The 27333-nt window shown below is 36.4% G+C and overlaps 1 protein-coding gene across 1 annotated transcript; it reads right to left on the bottom strand.

Annotated features, from left to right (window-relative positions):
• Nucleotides 1-1804: 1804 nt before the first annotated feature.
• Nucleotides 1805-26807, bottom strand: LOC131845348 (regulator of G-protein signaling 7). The gene is made up of 16 exons (XM_059194398.1): nt 26642-26807; nt 23555-23705; nt 22507-22593; nt 20657-20817; nt 19080-19138; nt 18170-18312; nt 15932-16012; nt 15047-15160; nt 14214-14301; nt 9776-9935; nt 8639-8752; nt 7769-7897; nt 5983-6111; nt 4962-5025; nt 3511-3603; nt 1805-2328 (listed from the first exon to the last, which is right to left on the bottom strand). The coding sequence occupies exons 1-16, from the start codon at nt 26701-26703 to the stop codon at nt 2263-2265; spliced, it is 1701 nt and encodes a 566-aa protein (XP_059050381.1). The 5' UTR covers nt 26704-26807; the 3' UTR covers nt 1805-2262.
• Between the last annotated feature and the right edge of the window lie 526 nt (nt 26808-27333).

The raw sequence follows: 27333 nt of genomic DNA, 5'->3' as shown, positions 1-27333 counted from the left end.
AAAAAAAAAAATGGCGGTACAAATTAAATTAAATATAAAAAACTATTTTTTTTATGTAAACATTCATAATATTAGGGTGTATTTTTTTTTTCAGCAATAATATCATTGGAACGTTATATGCAGGGTGTAAAAGTATATTTACGGTCATTTTATCTTCATTTGCTTTTTATATTTAAATATAGTCTTAAAAACTGAATCTTTGACTATGATGACATTGGTATTAAACTAACGCTGGTAGGGTAAAATTAATAATATAAGAATTTGACGTTCATAATCGCCTAAAATCTACTATGGTGGTAAACAAGCATACGGCCCATCTTAGCCGTAGCCTATGGACGCACAAAATACCAGTGTGTTAAATGATAATTGACTTTGAAAATTATAATTACTTTAGTTTAAACTGTAATAGTTTAATATTAATGTCATTTAGTTTTTTTTATTTACTTACAGAGTTACTTAATTCACAATTTTAAAAAAACTAGATTTAATTAATAAAATAAAAACACCGTATAACCGGGGAGAACAAAAAAAATTGCGCTATAAAGAAACACCCTAAGAATAATAAAAAAAAACTCTCTTTTTGAAAGTCGGTCAAATTGTTAAGTTGCTCATATATACTTTTACACCTTGCACAAATATATAACTAACATACACAATAACAACACACATGTATTGTCTATCATCTAAAAACAATTAAATATTTACAATATTCCTTAGCCTAATAAAAAAAAATATTAAAAAAAAAACACGGACAGTCAATGCAAGCAGCCTTTTTTTTCTATAACTTTGGTTGAAACTTGACTATTTCACACTTGGCCGAACACAATTTGTACATGTGCCTCTCTTTCTAACATTAATTGTAGAAAGAGACAAATTCTCGTTTGTATATCGCACATCTAGTGCAATAATGAAGTAACTAAAATATTACAAACATTGGAATTTCCACTCTAAAGAATTAGAATTAAAGTTTATAATTCTCGTTTGAATATAGAATACTCAATGTAACAATGAAAAACTCAAAAATTACAAACATCGGAAATTCAACCTTAATCCCCTTAATTTTAAAGTTTATAATTCTCATTTGAATATCGAACACCGATGTATTAATGAATAACTCAAAAATAACAAACACTGGAAATTCCACTCTAACGATTTAGTATTAAAGTTCATAATTCCCATTTGAATATCGAACACCAATTGTAATTAACTAAAAAAATTATACACATTGGAAATTCCACTCTAATTGTTTAACTTAAGGTTTATAGTTCCAAACTTTGGACATTCCATTCTAATTCTTTAGTTTTATAGTTTATAACGATCGTTTAAATATCGAACACCGAATCCCATAATGAATAACTCAAAAATTATAAACATCGAAAATCCACTCTAAACCTTTAGCTTAAAGTTTATTATCCTTTGCATATTGGACACCTAATTCAATAATAACTCAAACATTACAAACATTGGAAATTCCACTCTATTGCTTTAGCATTAAAGTTTATTCTTGTTTGAATAACGAACAATACAGAAGTAACTAAAAAATTACAAACATTGGAAATTCCACTCTAATTCTTTAGTATTAAAGTCCAATTTTAACAATTTCATATTTTTGAGTATATCCAACACGTTACCTAGTAACTATACTCAAAAATATTGTGTAATATATGAGTATTAAAAAATAATTATGTTGTATTAAATTTTCAGAAACTAAATTTCAATATTTTTTTGCATTTTTTTTTTTTATGGATATATATAACATATTATGGAAAATGTTTGATTTCTGCACTATATTTCTATTGTTTCTATATAATTGTAATGGTAAACAAGCTGACGGCCCGCCCGATGGTAAGTGGTAACCGTCGCATACATGAACAATACTACGGACATCACGTTATCACGTGACACCCGTGATACCACTCACGCGTTGTCATTCCAGAGTACTAACATGTTACGCCTCTTATCCTGTAATTTCACTTCCTAATCTGCACTATAGCCGAAACAGCTTACAAAGCAAGCTGCTTGGCCAAAATAGGTGAGACTGAGGTACACACACAGACGAGTTTTTACAGTCTATTTGTATACATTTTTTTAACATTTGCAACTTATATACAGTTGAAAATCATTGGTAAATTAAATATATATGCATTTAAAATCTTCTATAGAAATGCTGAACTCTGGATTTTCAGATATAGCAAAAATCTGACCTTAGCATACGCCTTGCCTTGTTCACTGTTATAACACAATACTCTTTTGTAACGTCGGCTAGTTAGTTGATGTCTCTTTCCGGCCGGTGAACGAGACGATGGACCGTATCCCCTTGACTGAGGTCTGGAAACACAAGAAAAATATATATTAATATTAAAAATGCGAAAGTAACTCTGTCTGTCTGTCTATCTCGATTTCACGCCAAAATTACTGAACCGATTTAAATGAAATTTGGTACACAGATAGTCTAGAACCTGAGAAAGGACACAGGCCACTTTTTCATCCGAAAAAGGATTTTTTTTTTTTTATATTTAAATACATTTTTCCACAGACATATTCGTCCGTGCCTTTTTTAATTTACTTTAATATTATAATATTTATTTAATTTCCATTTTTGTACAACTCCAGCCGAGATGTTACAATTTGCCTAACAGTGACACCGAGGCAGACCTTATCCGTCTGGCCCAGAACCACCGCTGGCCGGCCGGGTGAGTTGACAACATGCAGTGTCACCCATCTTTATTTGGAGGATTAGATTTATCAATATGCATATACAATTATCCGAAAAAGGATTGTAAGGGGTTGAAAGGGGGCATGAAAGATTGTTTGGAAGAATCGTTATTATTGAAGCTGAAACGAAGGTGTGGAAATAAAAGAAAAAATAAATTATTCATTCAAAAAATAAAAGAGCAACACACAAGTTTCTTTATCATTCTTCTTGTGATGAATCTGCGTTCCGAACAAAAACATTATCATCACAAACTCTTGAATTTTATAATAATCAATTTTATAAAGATAGTGTTTCATATGTATACATATATATATATATATTTGCATCTTTTTTCAGGCTGATTTAGAACAGTTTATTATAAAACGTTATGCAATTTCCGCAATCCAGTTCTCACAATGCCGTTTCGGTGAAGGTTTGGCACAAACACTGCGATACGAGTATCTAAATATATATAACTCAAAGGTGACTGACGTAGTGATCTATAAACACACAGCCCAAACCACTGGACGGATCGGGCTGAAATTTGGCATGCAGGTAGATGTTATGACGTAGGCATCCGCTAAGAAAGGATTTTGATTAATTCTACCCCCAAGGGGATATAATAGGGGATGAAAGTTTGTATGAAACTTTGTCAGTTTTAAACCGATCCGGCTGAGACTTTGCATGCATAAAGCTACTATGACGTAGGCATCCCCTAAGAAAGGATTTTAATAAATTCCACCCCTAAGGGGATAAATTAACGCGAGCGAAGCCGCAGGCAAAACCTAGTTTTATATATATAAGACAAAACTTACCTTTTTCTTAGCCCCGTTCAGATAGTCTTTATACATTTCCGACCGTAGATATCTCGAGTAGCTATCTGATTTCATTAGGTGGTACACGTGCGCCTGAAACAGATTTTTTAGTTATTTTTAAATTTTCGTGTTTAATATAATATATAATATACATTATTTATTATAAAGTTGCGAGGCAACAGATTGAGCTGGTATGGGCATGTTATGTGGAGGAACGAGGATCATGTCTTATGGAAAGTGTATAATATGAATGTGGATGGATGTAAAGGCAGGGGACGCCGTAAGAAAAGATGGTTGGATTGTGTGAAAGATGATATGAATAAAAGAAGAGTATGTTTAGATATGACGACTGATAGAGAGCAGTGGAAGAGAATGACATACTGCGCCGACCACAAATAATGGGATAAAGGCGAGGCAATGATGATATTATTTATTTTACAAAAGTATTTTTTTTGTTTGACTACTACCATCAACAAACTGACGGTCCACTCGATTATAATTATAATATCTTAGTACAATTTACACAACGCTATACCCAAGCTAACTAGATAACTGATACATACTGACAAACATAAAGTTTTTTGGAAATATATATTTAATATGCATAAGAGGGGGAAAGGGGATCGTTAGTAATGTGGACTAATAATCCCATTGCTAGCAATGTACCATGTCAGGTTGACCTCCACGCGGTTCCCCCTGGAAACTATCGTCATCAATTTCTGGTAAATTCGGCACGAGGGTCTAACTGACCTGACCCCTCACTCATGTTATGTGGAGGATCCACTGGTGCCCCGTCAGCGTATAGCGTATACCGGTTAGTTAGCCCATCGTGACAAATTCACCAAGTATTTATCACGATGGGCTAACCTGACCTCATGCTCATGTTATCATCCTCCACTGGTGCCCCGCCAGCGTACACCGTTAGCGCTAGCGGGTGCACCATACCATTATCATCCATTACAATATATATACACAGGAGAGCCCCATTGCTAGCAACATACCATGTCAGGTCGACCTCCACGCGATCCTCCTTGGAAACTATCGTGATCAAATTCTGGTAAATTCGCCACGAAGATCTAACTGACCTGACCCCTCACTCATGTCATCATCCTCCATTGGTGCCCCGCCAGCGTGTACCGTTAACGCAGGCAGGTGCACCATTACATTATCATCTTTGAAAAACGATACATCAAAAACACAAAGTGTGAAGGATGGAGACCAAGATGACGAGCAAAAGTAAAACAATACCGTTGTAGTTGTAGAATATTTTTGTGTTGAATTGATATGTCATATAAAAACAATATAATATTATAAAAAATATAGACAATAAAAAATCATAACTTATGAATACAAATGTTTGCACCGTGCAAGGAATCGAACCCGCGACCTTCGAATGTATGGCTGTGTACGAAACCGCTACACCACCGAGGGTATCAATAATTATGTATTACCTGCGCCTGATCGAAGCAGTATCTATCAGCTGCCCCAGATTCCACTTTGATGCGCGTCAGCTCCCTGCAAGTTCAAAATGTTTAACAATTACTTTGACCGAAGTAGACGTTGAAGAAAGTCCAGTCTTAAAAGCTTTTGATATAGTGTCTTATGTATTATTATATTATTATAAAAAGGCTTTTTAAAGATAAAAAAAAATTAAGAAATTCAGATGAGTTTTTTGCCAGTTCCTCTCAATTGAATCTATATACATATATATTATTAGGTATTTATATGGTTATTTTATTATATTTATAATATAATATTTATTTATTATATGTATTGTATTTTATATATTTAATGTGTGTATGCTTTTTTTTTGTTTGTTCTTTAAGTATACATTGGAATATCTATGGTTATGTATTACAACCACTTAAAAACTCAAGCACTATCGTTGCCCGCTAACTACCACCTCTGTCACAGCGCTAGGTTGGCTGGAAGAGATCTCTTGCAGAGATAAGCCCGCCCTTGCTCACAATTTAGTATAACTGTCTTTGTCTATTAATGTAATAAGTGCAATAAAGTATATATATATACTGAACAGGACGGTAGGGTAAACATTATGTATTTCAAATTAATGTTGTACATGTTTACAGTAATACAGATTAATTTTTAAATTCAAATTTGGGAGAATAGAGTGGCCACCAGCATATGCTATTGCAAACAGCAAATGGTCTAATCAATGTAATATACTACACTTACATACACCACACTGGCAAAATAGTATAAAATATTAATTAACTTTTATGTCTACATGTAAATTAATTAAAACTGTTATCCTTGTTTTGGGAAGGAACTGACTCCTGATATACAGCTCACGTTAGTTTGGGAGTCAGGACTGCATCCAACTGTACACTGATGAAGGTTAAAAAAAAAACAAACAAATAAAAAAAATAGTTAAATGTAAAATTAGTAACTATGACCCCCATCATGCTACAGGACACAAAGTATAGATTTCATTCTCTCAGGTGCTCTACAGACCTGCTGGCAGCATCTATATTGACTGGAGATGGCGCGTCGGAAGCGAGGAACTCCTTCCATATCTCCTTAGCGCGGGACGCCACGCGGCGGATGGGTAGCGCCTTCAATTCCTGCACAGCTAGCCAGAATCTGTGAACACAATCAATTATACACGCTATCAAGTGGTATCGGGTATATTGCCTGTGGTCTAGAGGTTTAGTTTATTACGATGGTCGCGAGTTCGGTTCTTTCATGAAGTAAATATTTGTATTCAAAAATATGATTGTTTGTAACGACAATTAAACATAGTTATAGATTACTTAGACTTATGAATATAGAGTTTAAGTGTGTTTTCTATGTATTTAACAGAAATGTATCTTAGTATTTACATCAGTTTTCAAGGACCCAATAGTATAAGCTCTGCTTAGCTTGGGACTAGATGGCGTTCTGTTAATTGTTCTGAGATATTATTATTACTTAAATGATGGAACAAAAGACTCAACGCAATAAGCAGTCATCCTTTAGGAAATGCAGAGATATTTTTTATTATTAACATCACGATTATCTTTATTAGATACTATCGTCATCATCACTATCATCATCATCATTATTTGACGACCTCGGTGGTCCGCTTTACGGCCGATGGTCGCTAGTTCGATTCCACGCACGGCACAAATATTTGTATTCATGGGTATCATTGTTTGTGTCGGTCTGGGTGTTTTCTATATATAATATGTATGTATTTACGAAAAAAAATATCTATGTATATGTATCAGTTATCTAGTACACATAACACAAGCTTTAGATAGCTCAACTCGGGACTAGATGGCGCTGTGTGAATTGTCCTGAGATTATTATTATTATCAGTTATCTAGTACCCATAACACAAGCTTTAGATAGCTCAACTCGGGACTAGATGTCGCTGTGTGAATTGTCCTGAGATTATTATTATTATCAGTTATCTAGTACCCATAACACAAGCTTTAGATAGCTCAACTCGGGACTAGATGTCGCTGTGTGAATTGTCCTGAGATTATTATTATTATCAGTTATCTAGTACCCATAATACAAGCTTTAGATAGCTTAACTTGGGACTAGATGTCGCTGTGTGAATTGTCCTGAGATTATTATTATTATCAGTTATCTAGTACCCATAATACAAGCTTTAGATAGCTTAACTTGGGACTAGATGTCGCTGTGTGAATTGTCCTGAGATTATTATTATTATCAGTTATCTAGTACCCATAACACAAGCTTTAGATAGCTCAACTCGGGACTAGATGTCGCTGTGTGAATTGTCCTGAGATTATTATTATTATCAGTTATCTAGTACACATAACACAAGCTTTAGATAGCTCAACTCGGGACTAGATGTCGCTGTGTGAATTGTCCTGAGATTACTATTATTATCAGTTATCTAGTACCCATAACACAAGCTTTAGATAGCTCAACTCGGGACTAGATGTCGCTGTGTGAATTGTCCTGAGATTATTATTATTATCAGTTATCTAGTACCCATAACACAAGCTTTAGATAGCTCAACTCGGGACTAGATGTCGCTGTGTGAATTGTCCTGAGATTATTATTATTATCAGTTATCTAGTACCCATAACACAAGCTTTAGATAGCTCAACTCGGGACTAGATGTCGCTGTGTGAATTGTCCTGAGATTATTATTATTATCAGTTATCTAGTACACATAACACAAGCTTTAGATAGCTCAACTCGGGACTAGATGGCGCTGTGTGAATTGTCCTGAGATTACTATTATCATGATGACGAGTGTGAGGGTGAGGGTGAGACCGACTTGAGGTTCTCCCCGGAGAACTCCTTGGAGAGGAACTTGGCGAAGTGTTCCCGGCCGGCGCCGTCCTGCAGCAGCTCCCGCAGACCGAATGCCCAGCGCCGCACACGACGCAGCGGCAGCGGCTCCTTGCTGGAACACACGTGCATCTCTGTTTACTTCATTACTACCAGACCGCGGCTCCGTCCGCGAATTCAGATTAATTATTTCAATAACCTACTTGTTATGTTTCACTGCAAATCGGTCGAGCCGCTTCGGAGGTGTACGGTGACTGACATTGTGACACGAGAATTTTATATATCTTATTATTAATATTGTAATCGCGAAGATATGTGAGTATGAATGTTTGTTATTCTTTCACGCAAAAACTACTCAACGTATTTTGGTGAAACTTTACAGTAACATAGCTTATGCATCAGAATAACACATAGGGTATAATTTAAAAAGATATTATGTAAATTGGGTGATATATACTGATTAGTGTGATGCAGACGAAGTCGCACGGGTCGGCTAGTTATACATAATACATATAAATTAAAATAAATCTTATCTTGTAATATTATTTATTAATCCACTAGTTACTCGCCCCGGCTTCGCACGGGTGTATTTCATACACATATAAATTATAAAATAACACTTTCCTGACTTTTCTTTTATAGTATACTAGCTACTCGCTCTGGTTTCGCCCGGGTGTACATGTATTATATATAAACCTTCCTCTGAATCACTCTATTTATTAAAAACCGCTTCAAAATCCGTTGCGTAGTTTAAAAGACTTAAGCATACATAAGGACGGACAGACAGCGACAGCGACTTTGTTTTATACCAGCTCTGAGAGAAATCGTTGCTCAGTCTTAAAAAAATTGTACATACCTATGCTTCTCCTGTTCCCATAGCTCAGTGGTATCACTTATCCAGGGGTTCGGCCACTCTGGGGGCGTAAGAAACGCGTCGTATTCTGCATACTGCTCGCAGTACGCTATAAACCTGGAACAAAAGATTTACATTGGAGATCTATAATAACTATAGGTACTAATTTATAATCTCAACGACAAAATTTTTTTTTTTTGGCAATTCACACAGCGCCATCTAGACCCAAGTTAAGCTAGCTAGAGCTTGTGTTATGGGTATTAGATAACTGATACATATACATAGATATATTTTTTTGTAAATACATACATATTATACATAGAAAACACCCAGACCGATACAAACAATCATACTCATGAATACAAATGTTTGTGCTGTGCGAGGAATCGAACCCGCGACCATCGGTCGTAAAGCGGTGTGCTTGACCGCTAGACCACCGAGGTCGTCAAACTGGTCAAACAGGTCGTCAGACTAAATTGACATGTCAATTTTTCAAATAATGTTACCACCTACAGCGGGGTAGTGGTGTACCTGCGATACCGATTTGTTTAATCGGAAACTTTTATTTTAGAATATTTAATTAAGAATCTTGTATGATGTTTTCACAACTCCATTTTTTATATATTGTTCGTAGCAGTATTATAACTTGCGCTGCTCATTGCCAGACACTTAGTGTGGTTCCAACCCCCCGCCGGACCCCCCTAAACTATACTATTTTATAAATAAACTTACGTCATTTTAATAAAGCTGAACTTTATATATATTATTGAGAGAACTATTGAATTATATACTTAGGGTTGGAACCATACTAAGTGTCTGGCAATGAGTAAAACAAGTTATAATATTGTTACGAGCAATATGTGAAAAATCAGGTTTCTTGTTTGGGGGTCGTTCTTACCTTTGTTGGGGACACACATACAAGAACTTTCACATTCACTAATAAGACGTATGTCTGGCCGTCGTGGGCTCTTGGGCTACAATGTACCATGTCAGGTTGACCTCCACATGGTTGCCCCTGGACACCATGGTGATTTTACCACGATGTGCCCGCCAGCGTAAACCGTTAGCGCAGTTGGGTGTACCATTTCAATATCATATAAAAAAAAACAACTGACTAAAACACTCAATAAATAAACTCACATATCGGCAACCTTGCTGACACGCACGTTGCGTCTCTCGAGCCGCGCTCGTAGCATGGTCAACTGGCGACGCGCGGCGTCGATCTGCTGCTGAATACTGCCCCCGCGATTGTCTTTGCCCGCAGGTGCGATCACGGTTATCTCTGGCTGCGAGCTTTCACCTACAATAGATGATATTTATTTTTTATTTTATTTATATATTTATTTCAGGCTACAAGGCTCATATTATAAATACCTTATAGACTAACATACACATGAATTCATATAAAATTAATATATTGAGATTATCTGTGTGATCACGGCATGATGATGATATTACAAATAATAATGATATCCATACATATAACTAAAATTGGAGTGTTTGTAATACTGAAATAACCGTTTTTTACTACATGCATGTGAGTATAAATACGGCACATACACCAAAATAACATTTTATACAATTTTTGTCTGTCTGTCTGTCTGTCTGTTTGTTCCAAGTTTTCAATTTCAAGTGGATGAAAGTGCAGGCACAGCTAGTTATATATAGTATATAAATGAGGAGCTGTCCCAACAAACATTGTTTTGACTTATAAATTAAAATCGCTATTAAAACATAGGGGTCGGTGATAGAAGGGTGAAAATTTAGGGTTGTACGTATTTTTAATGCGACATATAAAAAAATAAAAATTGTTCAAAAAATAAATCATGTTAAGGGTGGACAACCCCTATCATTTAGAGGTACGAAAAAGAGATAGTAGCCCATTCCAATGTGGACCACAACTCAGCATAATGCTCGAAACATAGTTTCCAGCGCTGCTTTTCGGAGATCGGTTGAAAATATTGCGATTGCTATACTTCATTTCATTCATAATTTAAGAGCTGTGCTCTTGTCGGTGGAGCTCCCGCCACCTTCCACGATCTTCCATCAGTCCTTTTAGCTGTTGATACGACACGACTCCAACTTGTTCTTTAACTTGCTTGATGTAGCTGTGTCTCGGTCTTCCCCTTCCTCTCTTTCCATCTATTTCTTCTACAATGTTGTTAATTAGTTCGTCGTGTCGTATCAAGTGCCCCAACATTTTCCCCGCCTATTCTCAATAATATCTATGATCTGTCTCTTTTCTTTAATCCTCTCAAGCACTTCTTCATTCCTTATTTTATCTTTCCAGCTAATTCTGTCCATTCTTCTCCAACACCACATTTCAAAGGCTTCCAGTTTGTCTCTTTCCTTTTGTGTCAATGTCCACGTCTCACGGGCATACAAGGCTATACTCCAGATGTAGGTCTTGATGAGTTGTTTCCGAGAGGACTTTGATATATTAACTCTCAAAAGATGTTTTTTATCATTAAATGCTCTTTTCGCTATAGCTATTCTACTATTAATGTCCTTAGTACATCTGGAGTCACTGGTAATCAAACTACCTAAATATTTTTTTTTATACTACTATGGTGGCAAACAAGCATACGGCCCATCTGATGGTAAATGGTTACCGTAGCCTATGGACACCTGAAGCACCAGGGGTGTCACGTGCGCGTTGTCGACCTTTAAGAAACCTTAATATACCCTTCTTGAAAAACCCCATGCTGTAGTCTCGTGAGAAAACCTCGGCAGGTATTTCATTCCACAATCTAAGTGTACGCGGGAGGAAGCTCCTCTGAAACCGCACTGTCCGAGACCACATGTGTCTACATTTTCAAATTGTATTTTTTTTATTCTTGTAGTATATCTGCTATACTTATGGTAGAAAAATAAAATAATACTTCAGTGTGTTTTTTATAATATATGTGTGTGATATGTTTTATACTCTCTACTATTACGACTACTATTACTGCTGTTTTACACTCTTATCACTACGACTGATTTAATCTTATTGTGTTTTTATATTTGAGCCTAAATAAATTAGTGCTGGTTGGTTTTTTTTTTTATAACACAGGGGACAAACGAGCATGCGGCTCACCTGATGGTAAGTGATTACCGACGCCCATGAGCACCCGCAACACCAGTGGAATTGCAAGTACGTTGTCGGCCTTTTAAAAAGGAATAAGCTTGTTGCGGGTGAATAATACGATGTTGCTGGTCGAGACGATGTATATTACTGATGATGATAAACTGACAATGTGTACATAGAAATAATGATCTTATATACTAAATAACAATAGGAAAATGTAAGGTGGGGTGACACAGTTTAGATACAGCAGTGCCTAGTAGACAATATTGAATTTGTCTTACTAGACATTATTAAATGCATTTATTATTTTATGTATCTAGGTGACTGTGTCCCATAGATATTCCCCCCTTGAGAGAAAAAAATATATATATTACACACAAAAAAAAATTATTTAAGTTAACTGTAAAATTTAAGATATTATGAACTTTTGTAACAATAAAAATTCATTATACCCAAATAACGACGTAAATCTTCAACTGTCGTGGGTTTAGGGTACTCGTCGATTGCTTGCCATTTTTCTTCCGTTGGTTTCATCCCTTGGCTCGTTATATGATAACCAAGAAAATCTAACTCATTTGTGAAGAACTCGCATTTGCTCATATTAATTGTTTGCGGCGAATAATTTGATTTCGCTAGCGCTCTCTTTGGTCAGTGCTTGTTTTTTATTCACCGAGATTTTTGCTTTCGGTGTCCACCAAAATTCTATAGCCACTGTTAGAGTCGGTTATAGCTAGGCGGTTAGACGGATGAACAGCACAGCGTTCCGTCTTATTCTGCGTCGAATCTAGTTTTCCGACGGTTGTCTATAGGAGCGCGGCATGTCACATTTGTATGCCTTTTCTTTATATTTTGCGATGATATAATATAAATAATAGTCATTTTTCCGACTATGCAATGACCGTAGGTGCGAATTTGACCTAGATCGGTAGTTGCTGCGTCTGTTTGTGTGTGGCGAGTGCTTTTCGCGTATATCAGCAATTTCTGATCGCAGTGTCGCAATTAGTGACGAAAGGTGTGCAATGACGTCGGCGGTGACTGTTGGCTGTACTTTTGTAGACAGCATTTTTGCTTTATTTTTCCAGTTACAATTTTTCGTCCAGAGATTATATCCAGCAGGCAGTTGTGTTTACTGGGGGTCAGTAGCACGGCAGGATCCTTGTTGCGCAGTATTGCCAACGACTTTTATGCCTCTTGAATTTCCGAGCCGGTGAGACCCGCTTCTGGGAAGCCGGTGGAAATGTGCAATCGTTGGTGGTGCGCAGGATGCCGTCAGACAGAGATTTCTTGTTTGATCTCGTCGTTTTCCCAGGTATCGTCTCGACCACGTCGGCCAGATCACGTCGGGCAGATCACGTCGGCCAGATCACCACTGTTGCGGGTGAATAATACGATGTTGCTGGTCGAGACGATGTATATTACTGATGATGATAAACTGACAATGTGTACATAGAAATAATGATCTTATATACTAAATAACAATAGGAAAATGTAAGGTGGGGTGACACAGTTTAGATACAGCAGTGCCTAGTAGACAATATTGAATTTGTCTTACTAGACATTATTAAATGCATTTATTATTTTATGTATCTAGGTGACTGTGTCCCATAAGCTCTTTTCTTGAAGGTTTCAATATCGTATCGGTTCGGAAATACCATTGCTGGAAGGTGATTGCACAATGTGGTTGTGCGAGACAAAAAGTTTCTAGAAAATCGTACTGTGGAAGACCGCCATTCATCCAGATGATCAGGATGGTATTTCAGTTTCTGGCGGGTGGTACGGTGGTGAAACTCAGCAACTGGTATTAATCCGAACAATTCCTCAGAACACTCCCCGTGATATATGCGGTAGAAAATGCACAGAGATACAATATCTCGCCGAAAAGCCAATGGGTCGAGTCTGTCACATAGACGTTGATTACCAATGATTCTGGCTGCTCGGTTCTGAATGCGGTCAAATGGAAGTAGCTGGTATTGTAGTGCTCCCGACCAGAAATGAGAACAGTATTCCATATGCGGCCGGATCTGCGCCTTGTATAATTGCAAGCGATGGGCCGCCGTGAAATACCGTCTCACTCTACTGAGCACACCAAGCTTTTTTGAGGCTATTTTAGCCTTGTCCTCTAAATGACCGCAAAACTGAATGTCACTGGATATATCAACGCCAAGGACCTGGAGATTTGGCTTCACATCAAGGAGAGTGTCTTGGAACTGAGGAGATACGATAAATGGAATATTTTTAGCGCTAAACGGGCAGGTCGGTAGTTAGTATTCACACATTTCGACTTGTAAAATGTGAACTTACAAGGATTGTTTAAAAGAGCAACACACAAGTTTCTTGCTTATTCTTCTTGTGATGAGACAGCTTTCCGAATAAGCGGTAGATTAGAAAAAAATGTTGACTATTCAAAAGTGCTTAAATTAAGTTTATTTGAATAAATTATTTTCTATTCTATTCTATATTTGAGTTAATATAATTTATCCCAGTAATTGTTACGTAAAAAAAACTCACCGTTCTCCTTCACAAGACTTTCCGTATTCTTCTTTTGTATTTCTTCTTCGCTCTCTTGTGGATTTGTAATTGTAACAATCGGATTGTTCTGAAACAAGTTAATTACCTTCTATTAATAACTATTGACTCGTCACGGCGATGCTCGAGTTCTCAAACTTTATGTGTTTTCATTATCACTTCACTACATAGTCTAAATATATATAACTCAAAAGTGACTGACGTAGTGATCTATCGACTGCGCGATGAGATGCGGCTTCGCTCGCATTGAATAAAAAATAATTGTTTTTTTGACTGACTGACATAGTGATCTATCAACGCACAGCCCAAACCACTGGACGGATCGGGCTGAAATTTGGCATGCAGGTAGATGTTATGACGTAGGCATCCGCTAAGAAAGGATTTTGATTAATTCTACCCCCAAGGGCATAAAATAGGGGATGAAAGTTTGTGTGAATCTTTGTCAATTTTAAACCGATCGGGACTTAGCATGCATAAAGCTACTATGACGTAGGCATCCCCTAAGAAAGGATTTTGATAAATTCCACCCCTAAGGAGATAAATTAACGCGAGCGAAGCCGCGGGCAAAAGCTAGTATATAATAAAGTCGCTGTCGCTGTCTGTCCCTATGTATGCTTAAATCTTTAAAACTACGCAACGGATTTTGAAGCGGTTTTTTTTTAATAGATAGAGTAATTCAAGAGGAATGTTTATATAATACATGTACACCCGAGCTAAGCCGGGGCGAGTAGCTAGTTAACAATAAAAAAAATGCCGGTCCGTATGTGAGAAATATGATTCTTCAATGCGGTCTACAACGTGTTAAAAAGACTCACCTTCAGATTATGTTGCAGGATCAGCTCTTGACACTGGCGCAGCCTCTTCGCCTTCAGTGCGTTGATGCGGGACAGCTTCCGAGGGTCCAGCTCTGTGGTGTTCACACATCCCGGCTGCAAAATAATTTATGTTACTTAAAGCTTGTCGGCCTACGTAACGAACTGGCTTTTTTTCTACTCTAATGCTGTTGTCCGCAGCTGGCCTTTACAGCTTCAGGGGAGAGTGCAGATGGCACTCCAAACCAAAGGAAGGTCTCATGGAGCGACTGAAGGACAACCGGATACGACGCCAGTCTGAGGGCACCGCTAGGGGTTCGAACCTCGGCTCAGGCCGTCGTAATTTCGATCCCCGTTTGAATTGTACGGGGAATCGTTTACGGGGGTACGTTCACACGGACCTGAGCCAAGCATGGACGATTTTAAGTTATTTGAAGATTATGAAAATTTTCTTAAAATTTATTATTTTTCACTAGCTGCTCCCGCGACTTCGTCCGCGTGAAATTTAACTTTATTTTTCTAAAATAAAAGTAGCCTAAGTTAGTCGTTATTACATCAGCTCCCTGCCAAAAAAAGTCCTGTTAAAATCGGTCCAGCCATTTCAGAGATTAGCCGGAACAAACAGACAGACAAAAATTGTAAAATGTGGTTTTTTGGTGTATGTACCGTATTTATACCATATATATATCTTCATATGCATATAGTAAAAAACGGTTATTTCAATATTACAAACAAACACTCCAATTTTATTTATATGTATAGATTTCACGAGGGTAGCGCTTCTTAATAAAAGTAGTCTAGAATATGATCTATATGTGCACCAGAGTTTATTCAACTCCGTCCAGTAGTTTTGCGTGTAAGAGTAACAACAATACTAAGTTTTGTTACCATAGGCCGGTGTACGTCCCAGAACGCCCTCTCTTGACTGTCCAGTACTTTCCGCTCCAGTTTGTCTCGTTTCTTATCCACCTGCAAAAAAAGATATATTAATTTAAGACTAGTTTCTTTTATTAAAGATTTTGGGGTTGAGCCTACACTTGTAATATTTCTGTCGACACTTGACACCCTTCCATTAGTTTACGTCTCCACTAACATAGATTTAAGTTAAGTGTAAAATCAGTCTACGTCCCGACTCCGCGTCGACTGGACGCGTTATTAATAAACCATGTAGAGTAAAATAAAAATTAACACCCGTAAAATAAAAATAAGTTTTACGGTGGACCGCATAAGGTTGAGCCTACACTTGTAATATTTCTGTCGACACTTGACACCCTTCCATTAGTTTACGTCTCTACTAACATAGATTTAAGTTAAGTGTAAAATCAGTCTACGTCCCGACTCCGCGTCAACTGTACGCGTTATTAATAAGCCGTGTAGCACACTACCAATAAACTTTTTTTTTTATACTACTATGGTGGCAATCAAGCATCCGTCCATCTGATGGTAAATGGTTACCGTAGCCTATGAACGCCTGAAACACCAGGGGTATCACTTGCGCGTTGCCGACCCTAAAAACTTAATAATGTCTAATAAATCGTGCAATCATTTCACCGGTACACTCACTACCTACATACTACAATTCTTCTTCTTTAGGTGCCATCTCCTAACGGAGGTTGGCTATCATCATGGCGATCTTTACTTTGTTCGCGGCAGTCCTAAAAAGGGACCTCGTGCTCAATCCAAACCACTGCCTGAGGTTTTTTAACCAGGAAGTACGTCGTCTGCCTGGTCTTCGGCAACCCTGTATTTTTCCTTGTATTATTAATTGCAGAAAACTGGGGGGTAGGGGATAGTTAGTAATGTGGACTAATGACCCCATTACTAGCAATGTACCATGTCAGATCGACCTCCACGCGGTTCCCCCTGGAAACCATCGTGATACATTCCCGGTGAATTTGTCACGTTGGGCTAACTGATCTGACTTCATGTTCATCCTATCATCCTCCACTGGTGCCCCGACAGCGTAAATCGTTAGCGCAGGTGGGTGTACCATTCCATTATCATCCTTTAAAAAAAAAATTGCAGAAGACTATTTTTCATTCCGCATTATGTTACCCAGGTATAGCAGTTTACGGCGTTTGATGGTGTTTAGTACTTCTATCTTTTTTTGTACTCTTTGGAGAACAGTCTCGTTTCGCACTCCATCCCTCCACGATATCTTTAACATTCTGTAAACCCATATTTCGAAAGTTTGTATTCTCTTACGCATCGTTTGTGTAAGAGTCCACGTTTCAACGGCATATAGGAGAATAGAAAAGACATAGCAGCGCAGTAATCGAACTCGAGTCGCTAATTTTAGAGATCGATTGCAAAGTAGACTGCTCAATTTCATGACTGCATTTCGCGCTTGTTCGATACAGCATTTGATTTCCGTACTATAGTCTCCTTGATCATCCACAGTGCTAGTTAGTTGAGAGTTTTTTTTTTTTTATATAACACAGGGGACAAACGAGCATGCGGCTCACCTGATGGTAAGTGATTACCGCCGCCCATGAGCACCCGCAACACCAGGGGAATTGCAAGTACGTTGTCGGCCTTTTAAAAAGGAATAAGCTCTTTTCTTGAAGGTTTCAATATCGTATCGGTTCGGAAATACCATTGCTGAAAGGTGATTCCATAATGTGGTTGTGCGAGGCAAAAAGTTTCTAGAAAACCGCACGGTGGAAGACCGCCATTCATCCAGATGATCAGGATGGTATTTCAGTTTCTGGTGGGTGGTACGGTGGTGAAACTCAGCAGCTGGTATTAATCCGAACAGTTCCTCAGAACACTCCCCGTGATATATGCGGTAGAAAATGCACAGAGATGCAATATCTCGCCGCAAAGCCAATGGGTCGAGTCTGTCACATAGACGTTGATTACCAATGATTCTGGCTGCTCGGTTCTGAATGCGGTCAAATGGAAGTAGTTGATATTGTGGTGCTCCCGCCCAGAGGCGAGAACAGTACAGTAGGGTCTATTTTATTAACATTACAATTACTACCGACCCCACACACTCCTTAGGTTAGTAATAGAGTACATACAGTTAATCAGGATGGTAATTCTGGTTGTAGCGATTTATCTCATTATTAATTGTTGGCAAGTTTAGATTAATTACGATAATGGTGATATAACCAACTAAATTACCTTGCTCTGAGCCTCTGCTTGCATGAATATGAACTCCCACTTCCTGCTGAACATCTTCTGGAGACGTGCCAAGGATTCCGCCTCGTAATCTGCCAGCTCGAGCCGGGCTTTGTTCTGCATTGTACGCTTGCAGAGATACACAGCTGTAATAAAAAAACAAAAATTATTAATAGAACAAAAAAATATTTATTTTAATAAACTTACATTGAAGCACTTTTGAATAGTCATCACATTTTTATCTACCGGAAAGCTTAATAAAAAAAATATTATTCAAATTCAAAATATCTTTATTCATCTAGGTCTATTACAGACTCTTATGATATGTCAAATCTACCGTCAGTTCGGAATGATTTCGAGATGAGAAGAACTGACAAGAAACTCAGCTCGTATTCTTTTCAAATGAGCTGTAACATGTTTATATAAGTATAGGTTCTTTTTTAATTGTAATTTGTGAGAACAGAGTGACCACCATAATATGCTATTGTAATTCTGTCAAAAGGAAATAGTGTAATCTGTGTCCGTACCCATACAGCCAGTAAAACAAATACAAATCTTTATTCATGTAGGTCTATTATAGACTCTTATGATATGTCAAATCTACCGTCAGTTCGGAATGATTTCGAGATGAGAAGAACTGACAAGAAACTCAGCTCGTATTCTTTTCAAATAAATGTTGTACATGTTTACAATGATTTTATTAAAATTATTTAAAACAGCAACACACAAGTTTCTTTCTCGTTCTTCTTGTGATGAGACAACTTACTAAATGAGCGGTAGATTAAAAAAAATGTTATGACTATTCAAAAGTGCTTCAATGTAAGTTTATTTGAATAAATTATTTTCTATTTATATTCTATTCTATCGAATCCTGATGATTGGGTGGATGACTGGTATAAAACAAAATAATTACCATAATCAGTATTCTCTGGTTCCCATTGGTTGGATGGCCAAAAGTATGGTGTTTGGAATCTGTAACAAATAATAGAATAGTATCAATGTCCATCTAGTTCTAATCTAAACAGAGCTAGTGTTATGCCCAATTTACACTCAGCCCGAATGGGCAGGGAAGTGAGCAGCGCGAGTGTGTAAACACGAGTGGAAACACTTCCCATGCCATTAGCGCTGCCACTCGCGCTGCCCGGCGCTCCCTCGATTGTCGGTTTTTCGTGCGCGAGTCAAAGGACTGGCAGCGCGAGTGGCAGCGTGTTTTTACATTCAGCCCTCTCGCTCAGTTGTCGCCCGGCAATATTTCCGGCAGCCCGAGTCGCAGGGGAAGCGGCTGAATGTAAACGTAGCAATATACAACTGATAGAAATATATATATTTTTTAAATAAACATTACAAACAACAAACCGATACATAGTACTCATGAATACAAACATTTGTACCATGCTAGGAACCAAACCCGGGACATTGAGAATTAAAGCGGTACCGTAAACCGACTACGGACTGACGGATACGACTTTAGTTTGAGGGCACTTGTAGAGGTTTTTTTTAATTTATGATAATGGAATAAATGCACCTGTCTGCGGTAACGGTGTACGCTGGAGCGCCAGTGGAGGATGATAAGATGAATTACGAAGCCAGATCAGTTAAGACATCATCACAAATTTACGAGGAATTTGTCATGATGATTACCAGAGGGAACCGCATGGAAGTCAACCTGACATGGTACATTGCTAGCAATAAGATCATCAGTCCACATTACTAACAATCTCCTTTTCCACCACCTATAGAGGTTCGAACCTAGGTTCAGGCTAGAATACTAACAAATCTGGCTGAGCATCATTGCATTGCTGCGGACCTAGTGCCAGATGCACGATGTGGATAAGATATATGAATGAAAAGGTGACACAAAAATAATGAGTTGTGTATTCATCTGCCAACATACGTAAGAATAACTACATGTAAAACAATAACCCTGGACAATGAAGAATGTTAATAGGTAGGCCAAATCGGCTGAAAGTTTAGTATAGTAAAGCTTGTATATATATACAAATATTATAGTTTTTGTTTTAGTCAAAAATACCTATTAGTTTTGACTTTATAAGCATTTAAACTTACGATAAATTTCGAGTCCTGCTAACAGTCTCGCTAAAGATGACCCCATCTAGTCCCACAGTAAGCAGAACTTGTGTTATGGGTACTAGACAACTGATATAAATACTTAGTTTTTTTTTTTATACCTACATAATATAAATAGAAAACTCCCAGACCGATACAAACAATCATACTCATGAATACAAATGTTCGTGCCGTGCGAGGAATCGAACCTGTGATCATCGGATGTAAAGTGATGTGCTCGACCGCTAGACCACCGAGGTCGTCAAAAATGTATAGAAAAGTGCAGAATAAAGTCTTCTTTATGTTTATTCATCTGCCAAGTTCGAATATGCCGCCCCCAGGACTTGCCGCCCCCAGGACTTGCCGCCAGGGGTATGGGATGGATATCTGAAATAAATTAATAAATAAAATAAAATTACTCACCTGTAATAAGTGTTATCATTTTTCACAGTTAGGCAATGATCATCGATTGGGAAAAGGTAGCCGTGGGCTGCCAGAAGGTGTGCCAAGTGCTGCGCCTCCCAGGGCTCCTCCAGCTGCAGATGGCGAGACAGCCAGGCCACCAGGTCCGACCCCGTGAACACCTGAAGACATATATTCTATTCAATCTGGTGTTAATGTGTATTAGTACTCCATACATATAAATAAAATTCGAGTGTCTGTTTGTAATATTGAAATAACCGTTTTTTACTACATGCATATGAATATATATACGGTATGAGTACATACACCAAAACAACATTTTTTACTATTTTTGTCTGTCTGTTTGTTTGTTCCGGCTAATCTCTGAAATGGCTGAGCCGATTTTGACGTAGCGTCGTAGCGTAATGCTTATAGCTTAAAGACTTCGACAAATGGATTATCCAAGATAAAATAAAAATTCAATTCGAACTAGTAGTTCCTGAGATTAGCGCGTTGAAACGTACATACAAAACTCTTCAGCTTTATAATATTAGTATAGACTAGCTGTTCCCGCGACTTCGTCCGCGTGGAAACTAACTATATTTTTATAAGTTAAAAGAATTTTTCTAAAATATAAATAGCCTAAGTTACTCCTTATTACATCAGCTACCTGCTAAAGAAAGTCCCGTTAAAATCGACCCAGCCATTTCAGAGATTAGCCGGAACAAACAGACAGACAGACAAAAATTGTAAAAAATGTTATTTTGGTGTATGTACCGTATTTATATTCATATGCGTGTAGTAAAAATGGTTATTTCAATATTACAAACAGACACTCCAATTTTATTTATATGTATAGATTATGTATATTATTTATTTAAGTATGTTTTTACTGTACAGTAATTTGAGGTAGACATTATTTAACCCAGAGGTTCCCAAACTTTTTTGTGTCGTAGACCCCTTGTTATATTAATTTATGTTTCGGTTTTGGGTAGACCCACCATTCTTACCTGGTATTGATTTTTTGTTAATTTCTAACTGTAGTAAAGTTTAGTGTTAAAAACATAAAGTGAAAACAACAAGATTATCGCTGTCGTAGACCCCTTGCAGTTTGTCATAGACCCCTGGGGGTCGATATAGACCACTTTGGGAATAGAATAGAAAATCATTTATTCAAATAAACTTAATTCAAGCACTTTTGAAGAGTCATAACAATTTTTGTTTATCTACCACTCCTTCGAAAGCTGTCTCATCACAAGAAGAACGAGCAAGAAACTTGTGTGTAGCTCTTTTAAATAATCATTGTAAGTTTACATTTACATGTCGAAACGTATGAATACAAACTACCAACCAGCACTAATTTATTGGGTCAAATATAAATATACAATAAGATTGAATCAGTCGTAGTGATAAGAGCAGACCAGTCTCTACAAACAGCACTCGTTCACGAGTATGACGGATGAGCCAGCCATTACTGCGCTCGACCATATTTTAGGGAGCCCAATGACCCGGCCCACCACGCCGCCTCATGTCTGGACATTTTAGTGAGCATGACTACTCATTCCACTCGACCACGTCATAGCTACTTAAAATTACTATATGGTAATTACAGTATTCGCACTTTACATGAGGATGCATGCGGCAATCAATACAAAAGCCGCTACGCTATCATATATCAAGAAAGCAGTATGAAAATGAAATTATAACGTTGTCCGCAAACAAACTTATTCTTGCTAGATATTGCTATCATGTATAAATTCATCTATCCTATAATAGGCTAGGCTTTTTCACTCATTTAACCCCTAGATTTATTTCTGAATCCAAGGGGGGAGGGGGGGCGCTGAGGCGTGAACATTGTATGTAATTCTTACCGAGGGTATTTTCGTCATAAAACTCTTCACAGTTCTGACCGGTACACCAGTGTTCTCATCCTGCATCTTCTCAATTATTGCCTCCATCTGTTAAATCATATTTATTGAGCAAAGCCTATTACTCACTAAACGATTACTTGAATGACGAGCGTGCATGGCAATAGTTGTTCATGCACGGGATTTTCATTTAATGTTAGACATAGACACCTATATAAATATACATTGTAAATAAAATGGCTTTTAAAAAAAAAGTAATTCAATAGAGTTTCTTGCCTGTTCTTCTCAATTGGATAACATACCAAACTGGACGGGAAGAAATTAAATTTATAATGTAAAAATTTAACGTTCATAAGCGGCTAAAATGTCCTACATGAATAAATGATTTTGAATTTCAATTTGAATTTGAATAAACACATTTATGTGTGAACTAGTTTTTTTATTGTGTACAAAATTCAAAATATCTTTATTCATGTAGGTCTATTATAGACACTTATGATATGTCAAATCTACCGTCAGTTTGGAATGATTTCGAGATGAGAAGAACTGACAAGAAACTCAGCTCGTATTCTTTTCAATTAAATGTTGTACTAGTTTACAATAATACAGAGTCATTTTTAAATTCAAATTTGGGAGAATAGAGTGCCCACAGCATATGCTATTGTAAAAGCAAGTGTTACCGTACAACTTATAAAGAATGTTAGTAAAATATAATATAGAGATATGCTCTCTGTTAGTATATCTGTGTCCACGTCCAGAAGTACTGGGTGGTGCAAAACAACGATATCCAGTGGTTCTGGAGTGGACAATCTTACATATTTGCAATAGTTGTTAGGATGCTGTTTGCTCCCCTTGATTCTAGACATCAGTTGATGCAGTTATAGAGCGGCTGAAGGACAACTTAGCCTAAGGAATATGACTTTAGTCTGAGGACACTGCTTCGAACCTCGGCTTAGTTACCGTAATTTTGATTGGACGAGGATCGATCTGGGAGCAGCTCTTCAATCTCGCAGGTTTTCACATGTCCTTATAATTGTTGCTAAAAAGGTACCTTTTTATAGATGAGATAGTTGGGAGACTCCTCGGGTGAAGGTATAGTGGACATAAGGGCCTGCACGCTCGGCGGCAGACTCGATACATTGTCCTTTTTGTCTCTGTCCTTTTCCTTCTCCTTATCTTCTTTGACATATTTCGAATTATCTCTGTAAGTGTAAAATAAGTTAAGGGTAAAATTTTAACACTTTGAATGTCATATTTATTTACTACTAGCTGTCCCGGCAAACGTTGTTTTGCCATATAAATTAATAACGCTATAAAAAAATAGGGGTTGATGATAGAAGGGTGAAAATTTAGGATTGTATGTATTTTTGTATGTTGTATCATAAAATAATAGAAACTAAAAATTTTGTCTAAAAAATAAAAAAATAAACTTTAGGGGTGCACTACCCCTAACATTTAGGGGGATGAAAAATAGATGTTGGCCGATTCTCAGTCCTACTCAATACGCTCACGAAATTTCATGAGAATCGGTCAAGCCGTTTCGGAGGAGTATGAGGAGACGTTTATATAGATATATTATTTATTTATATGTATATATAGGTGTATATATGTATATTTTATATATAATGATTATTATGTAGTTATATGTATGTGTATATGATATGTAAATTGTACATCCAACAACTAATTGTTATACCTCGACCAGACACAGTCTAATGACGCCTCTCCATCCTAAGGTTGCATGGAAGAAATCGCTATTTAGCGATAAGGCCGCCCATTGTTACCCCTATATTATAATTATGTTGTTTTTCTTTTTATATTTGATGTAAATATTAATTTATGTAATTGTTATATCTTTCTGTGAGAGGAACAATAAAGTTTAATCGAATTAAGTGTTATTTGCGACTGACTGCAGGATAGACACAGAAAAAAAAAGGTGTTATTTGCGGAAGTCCATTTCACTACTCAATGGATTAATATTGTTATGTTTAATTTATTAAATTGTAGCGGAATTAAACAACATAATATACTTAAATTCATTGAGTAGAACAATAAAGTGTGTTCCATTTAATTTCATTTCATTCATTTATTTATATTTAATCAACAGCATAAAAAAGAAGATTCTAGCTTTAAAAAAGATGATACTGCCACACAACTATTCACCTTTCAACCTTTTTTTTAAAAAGTATATAATATTAAGCATATGTCCTTTCTCAGGGTTTGCCATAGACCAGTGTTTTCCAATGTGGCACCCACACCCGACTGGGGGCAATTTCATTGTTAAGAGTGCCAATTTGAAAATGGACTGTATTAAAATTATATAGAGTGTGAATTTCAATTGTTCCTTGTTTTGAGAATGTACTGATTGTTTCATTAACAATTATCTTGTGATTTCTTCCTAAAACCTATTATTTTAGTTTCTTAAATGAACAATTAATTTCTTTAATCATTTTTTTATGGATGATAATGGAATGGTGCACCCGCCTGCGATTACGGTTTACACTGGTAGGGCACCAGTGGAGGATGATAAGGTGAACATGAGGTCAGGTCAGTTAGTATATTGTGACAAATTAACCAGGAATTTATCACGATGGTTTCTAGGAGGAACCGCGTGGAGGTCAGCCTGACATGGTACATTGCTAGCAATGGGGTCATCCATCCACGTCACAGTAACAATCCTCTTTCCCCCCAATTATACATGTTACATAGGGGTGAGAGTGGGGGCATAAGAATTTCATAAAGACTAAAATGGACATGACCCTAAAAAGGAAACACTGGTCTAAACTCTGTACCATATTTGTTTATATTACTTCAGTAGTTTTGGTGTAAAAGTGCAACAGACAGTTGTTCCTTACATATTTTAGGTTTTACAATAACATACCAGAGTCTGTTATAAATCTGCCAGAAAAAAGATTTAAATGTCAAATAAAACAGTTCCTTTGCAAAAAAAGCTTACTATAAAATTGAAGAATTCATTAACAATAATGATGTTTTTATAGAAAAACTTTAAAGCCATAGCACTGACAATATTATCTGATTACATTAATAATGAGTGTGTAGCGATTTCTATGTTGATTATCGCATGCCTCTTACTTGTTATACTGTAATTATTTATAAAAAAAAACATCTATTAAAAAGAGCAACACACAAGTTTCTTGCTCATTCTTCTTGTGATGAATCTGCATTCCGAATGAGTGGTAGAATCAAAATATGACTATTCAAAAGTGCTTGTAATGAATTTATTTGAATAAATATTTATTTCTACTACTATTTCTATTTATAATATTGATAAGGACTGCCTTTACATATATTTTATTTGTGTATTATGTGTAATGGATATGTATATAATAAAAGAAATAGTTAATAATATTGACTATATTATTAACTACTTCTTTCATTCCATTCATATGCCATTTACCACCTGTCTTTCCTCTACCAAAAGGTTGTTAGGAAGAAATTGCTTAAGCGATAAGACCTTCTATTGTATCTTCATCTATACATATAAATAAAATTGGAGTGTCTGTTTGTAATATATATAAACGTTTTTTACTACATGCATATGAATATAAATACGGTACATACACCAAAATAACATTTTTTACAATTCTTTTCTGTCTGTTGGTCTGTTTGTTTTGGCTAATCTCTGAAATGGCTGGACCGATTTTGTTTGGGACTATTTTTGTAGGTAGCTGATGTAATAAGGATCCTTAGTAACTTAGGCTACTTTTATTTTAGAAAAATAAAGTTAAATTCTACACGGATGAAGTCACTGGAACAGCTAGTACTTTATAAATTCTGTTAATTCAATTTCATATCAGGTGCTGGATTTTCATAGGATAACTTTAGATTATTCAAGTATAAGTCTTTCTTTTAATTATTGTATACAGATATGTTATCTAGCTATGTAAGAATAATAAGGAAAGGTAATTAAAGCTCCTTTGGTAATTAAAACCCTGCACTTAAGGTTTTCGGGAAGAGAACTCTTACAGAGTTCAGCTCACCTGTTGTACATCTTTATTTAATATAAATGATATGTTTGTAATTATTTGTGTACAATAAAGAATAAATAAGGAACTGTAAAGCTTACTTAGTGAATAAATAAATAATTATTGGCATGTAAATGGATAAAATGACATACCTTGATGGTCCCTGCTGACAAGCTTTCTGAGCCGCCTTCTCCGAAGAGTTCATCGTAACCATTTTAATTCAAAAACACTTCGGGACACACCAAAAAACCAAACGAAATTACCGCCAAAATATTCAACACTTGAGCATTTTTTTTTAAACAGATGAGATCATGTAACTATTTATAATGCCAAAATCAGTCTTTTCATTTACCAAGAATAAGGTAAATTTACATAACTTTTTAAATAGATTGATGAATTATAAACAATATTTTTTTGTATGTTTAGAGATATTTTTTTTTTATACACAGATCGAAGAACTCGGATAAAATAATTTACAAATAGCATTTAAAATGAACACTCTTTTACTTTATGAATTGGATTAAGAATAAATTAATCTTATTAGATCATACTCTGTACCAAGAAAATAACTAGGGCCAGAATATTTTGGATTCATTCGTGGTAAAGGAATTAACACAAATTATGCAGTTTTCACAAATAATCATCGACGTAGAAGTCCACAACAATCACTGTATACATTCTAATTGTCATTCGTAAGAAAAAGAGTCATGTTTTATTCATAATTATCGAAAAATTACCAATTTGCTTTAATTTTACCATTTTGAATAAGAGATAAATGTCAAATCTCTGTTAGCCATTTAAATCTTTTTTGTCGTACTTTTCAAACAAGGATAGTCAAATACGA

This window comes from Achroia grisella, unplaced genomic scaffold (assembly GCF_030625045.1).
Source record: "Achroia grisella isolate CSIRO2021 unplaced genomic scaffold, CSIRO_AGI_Agris_v1 utg461, whole genome shotgun sequence".
Taxonomy (NCBI): Eukaryota; Metazoa; Arthropoda; class Insecta; order Lepidoptera; family Pyralidae; genus Achroia; species Achroia grisella.
This window is presented reverse-complemented; position numbering and strand designations above follow the sequence as displayed.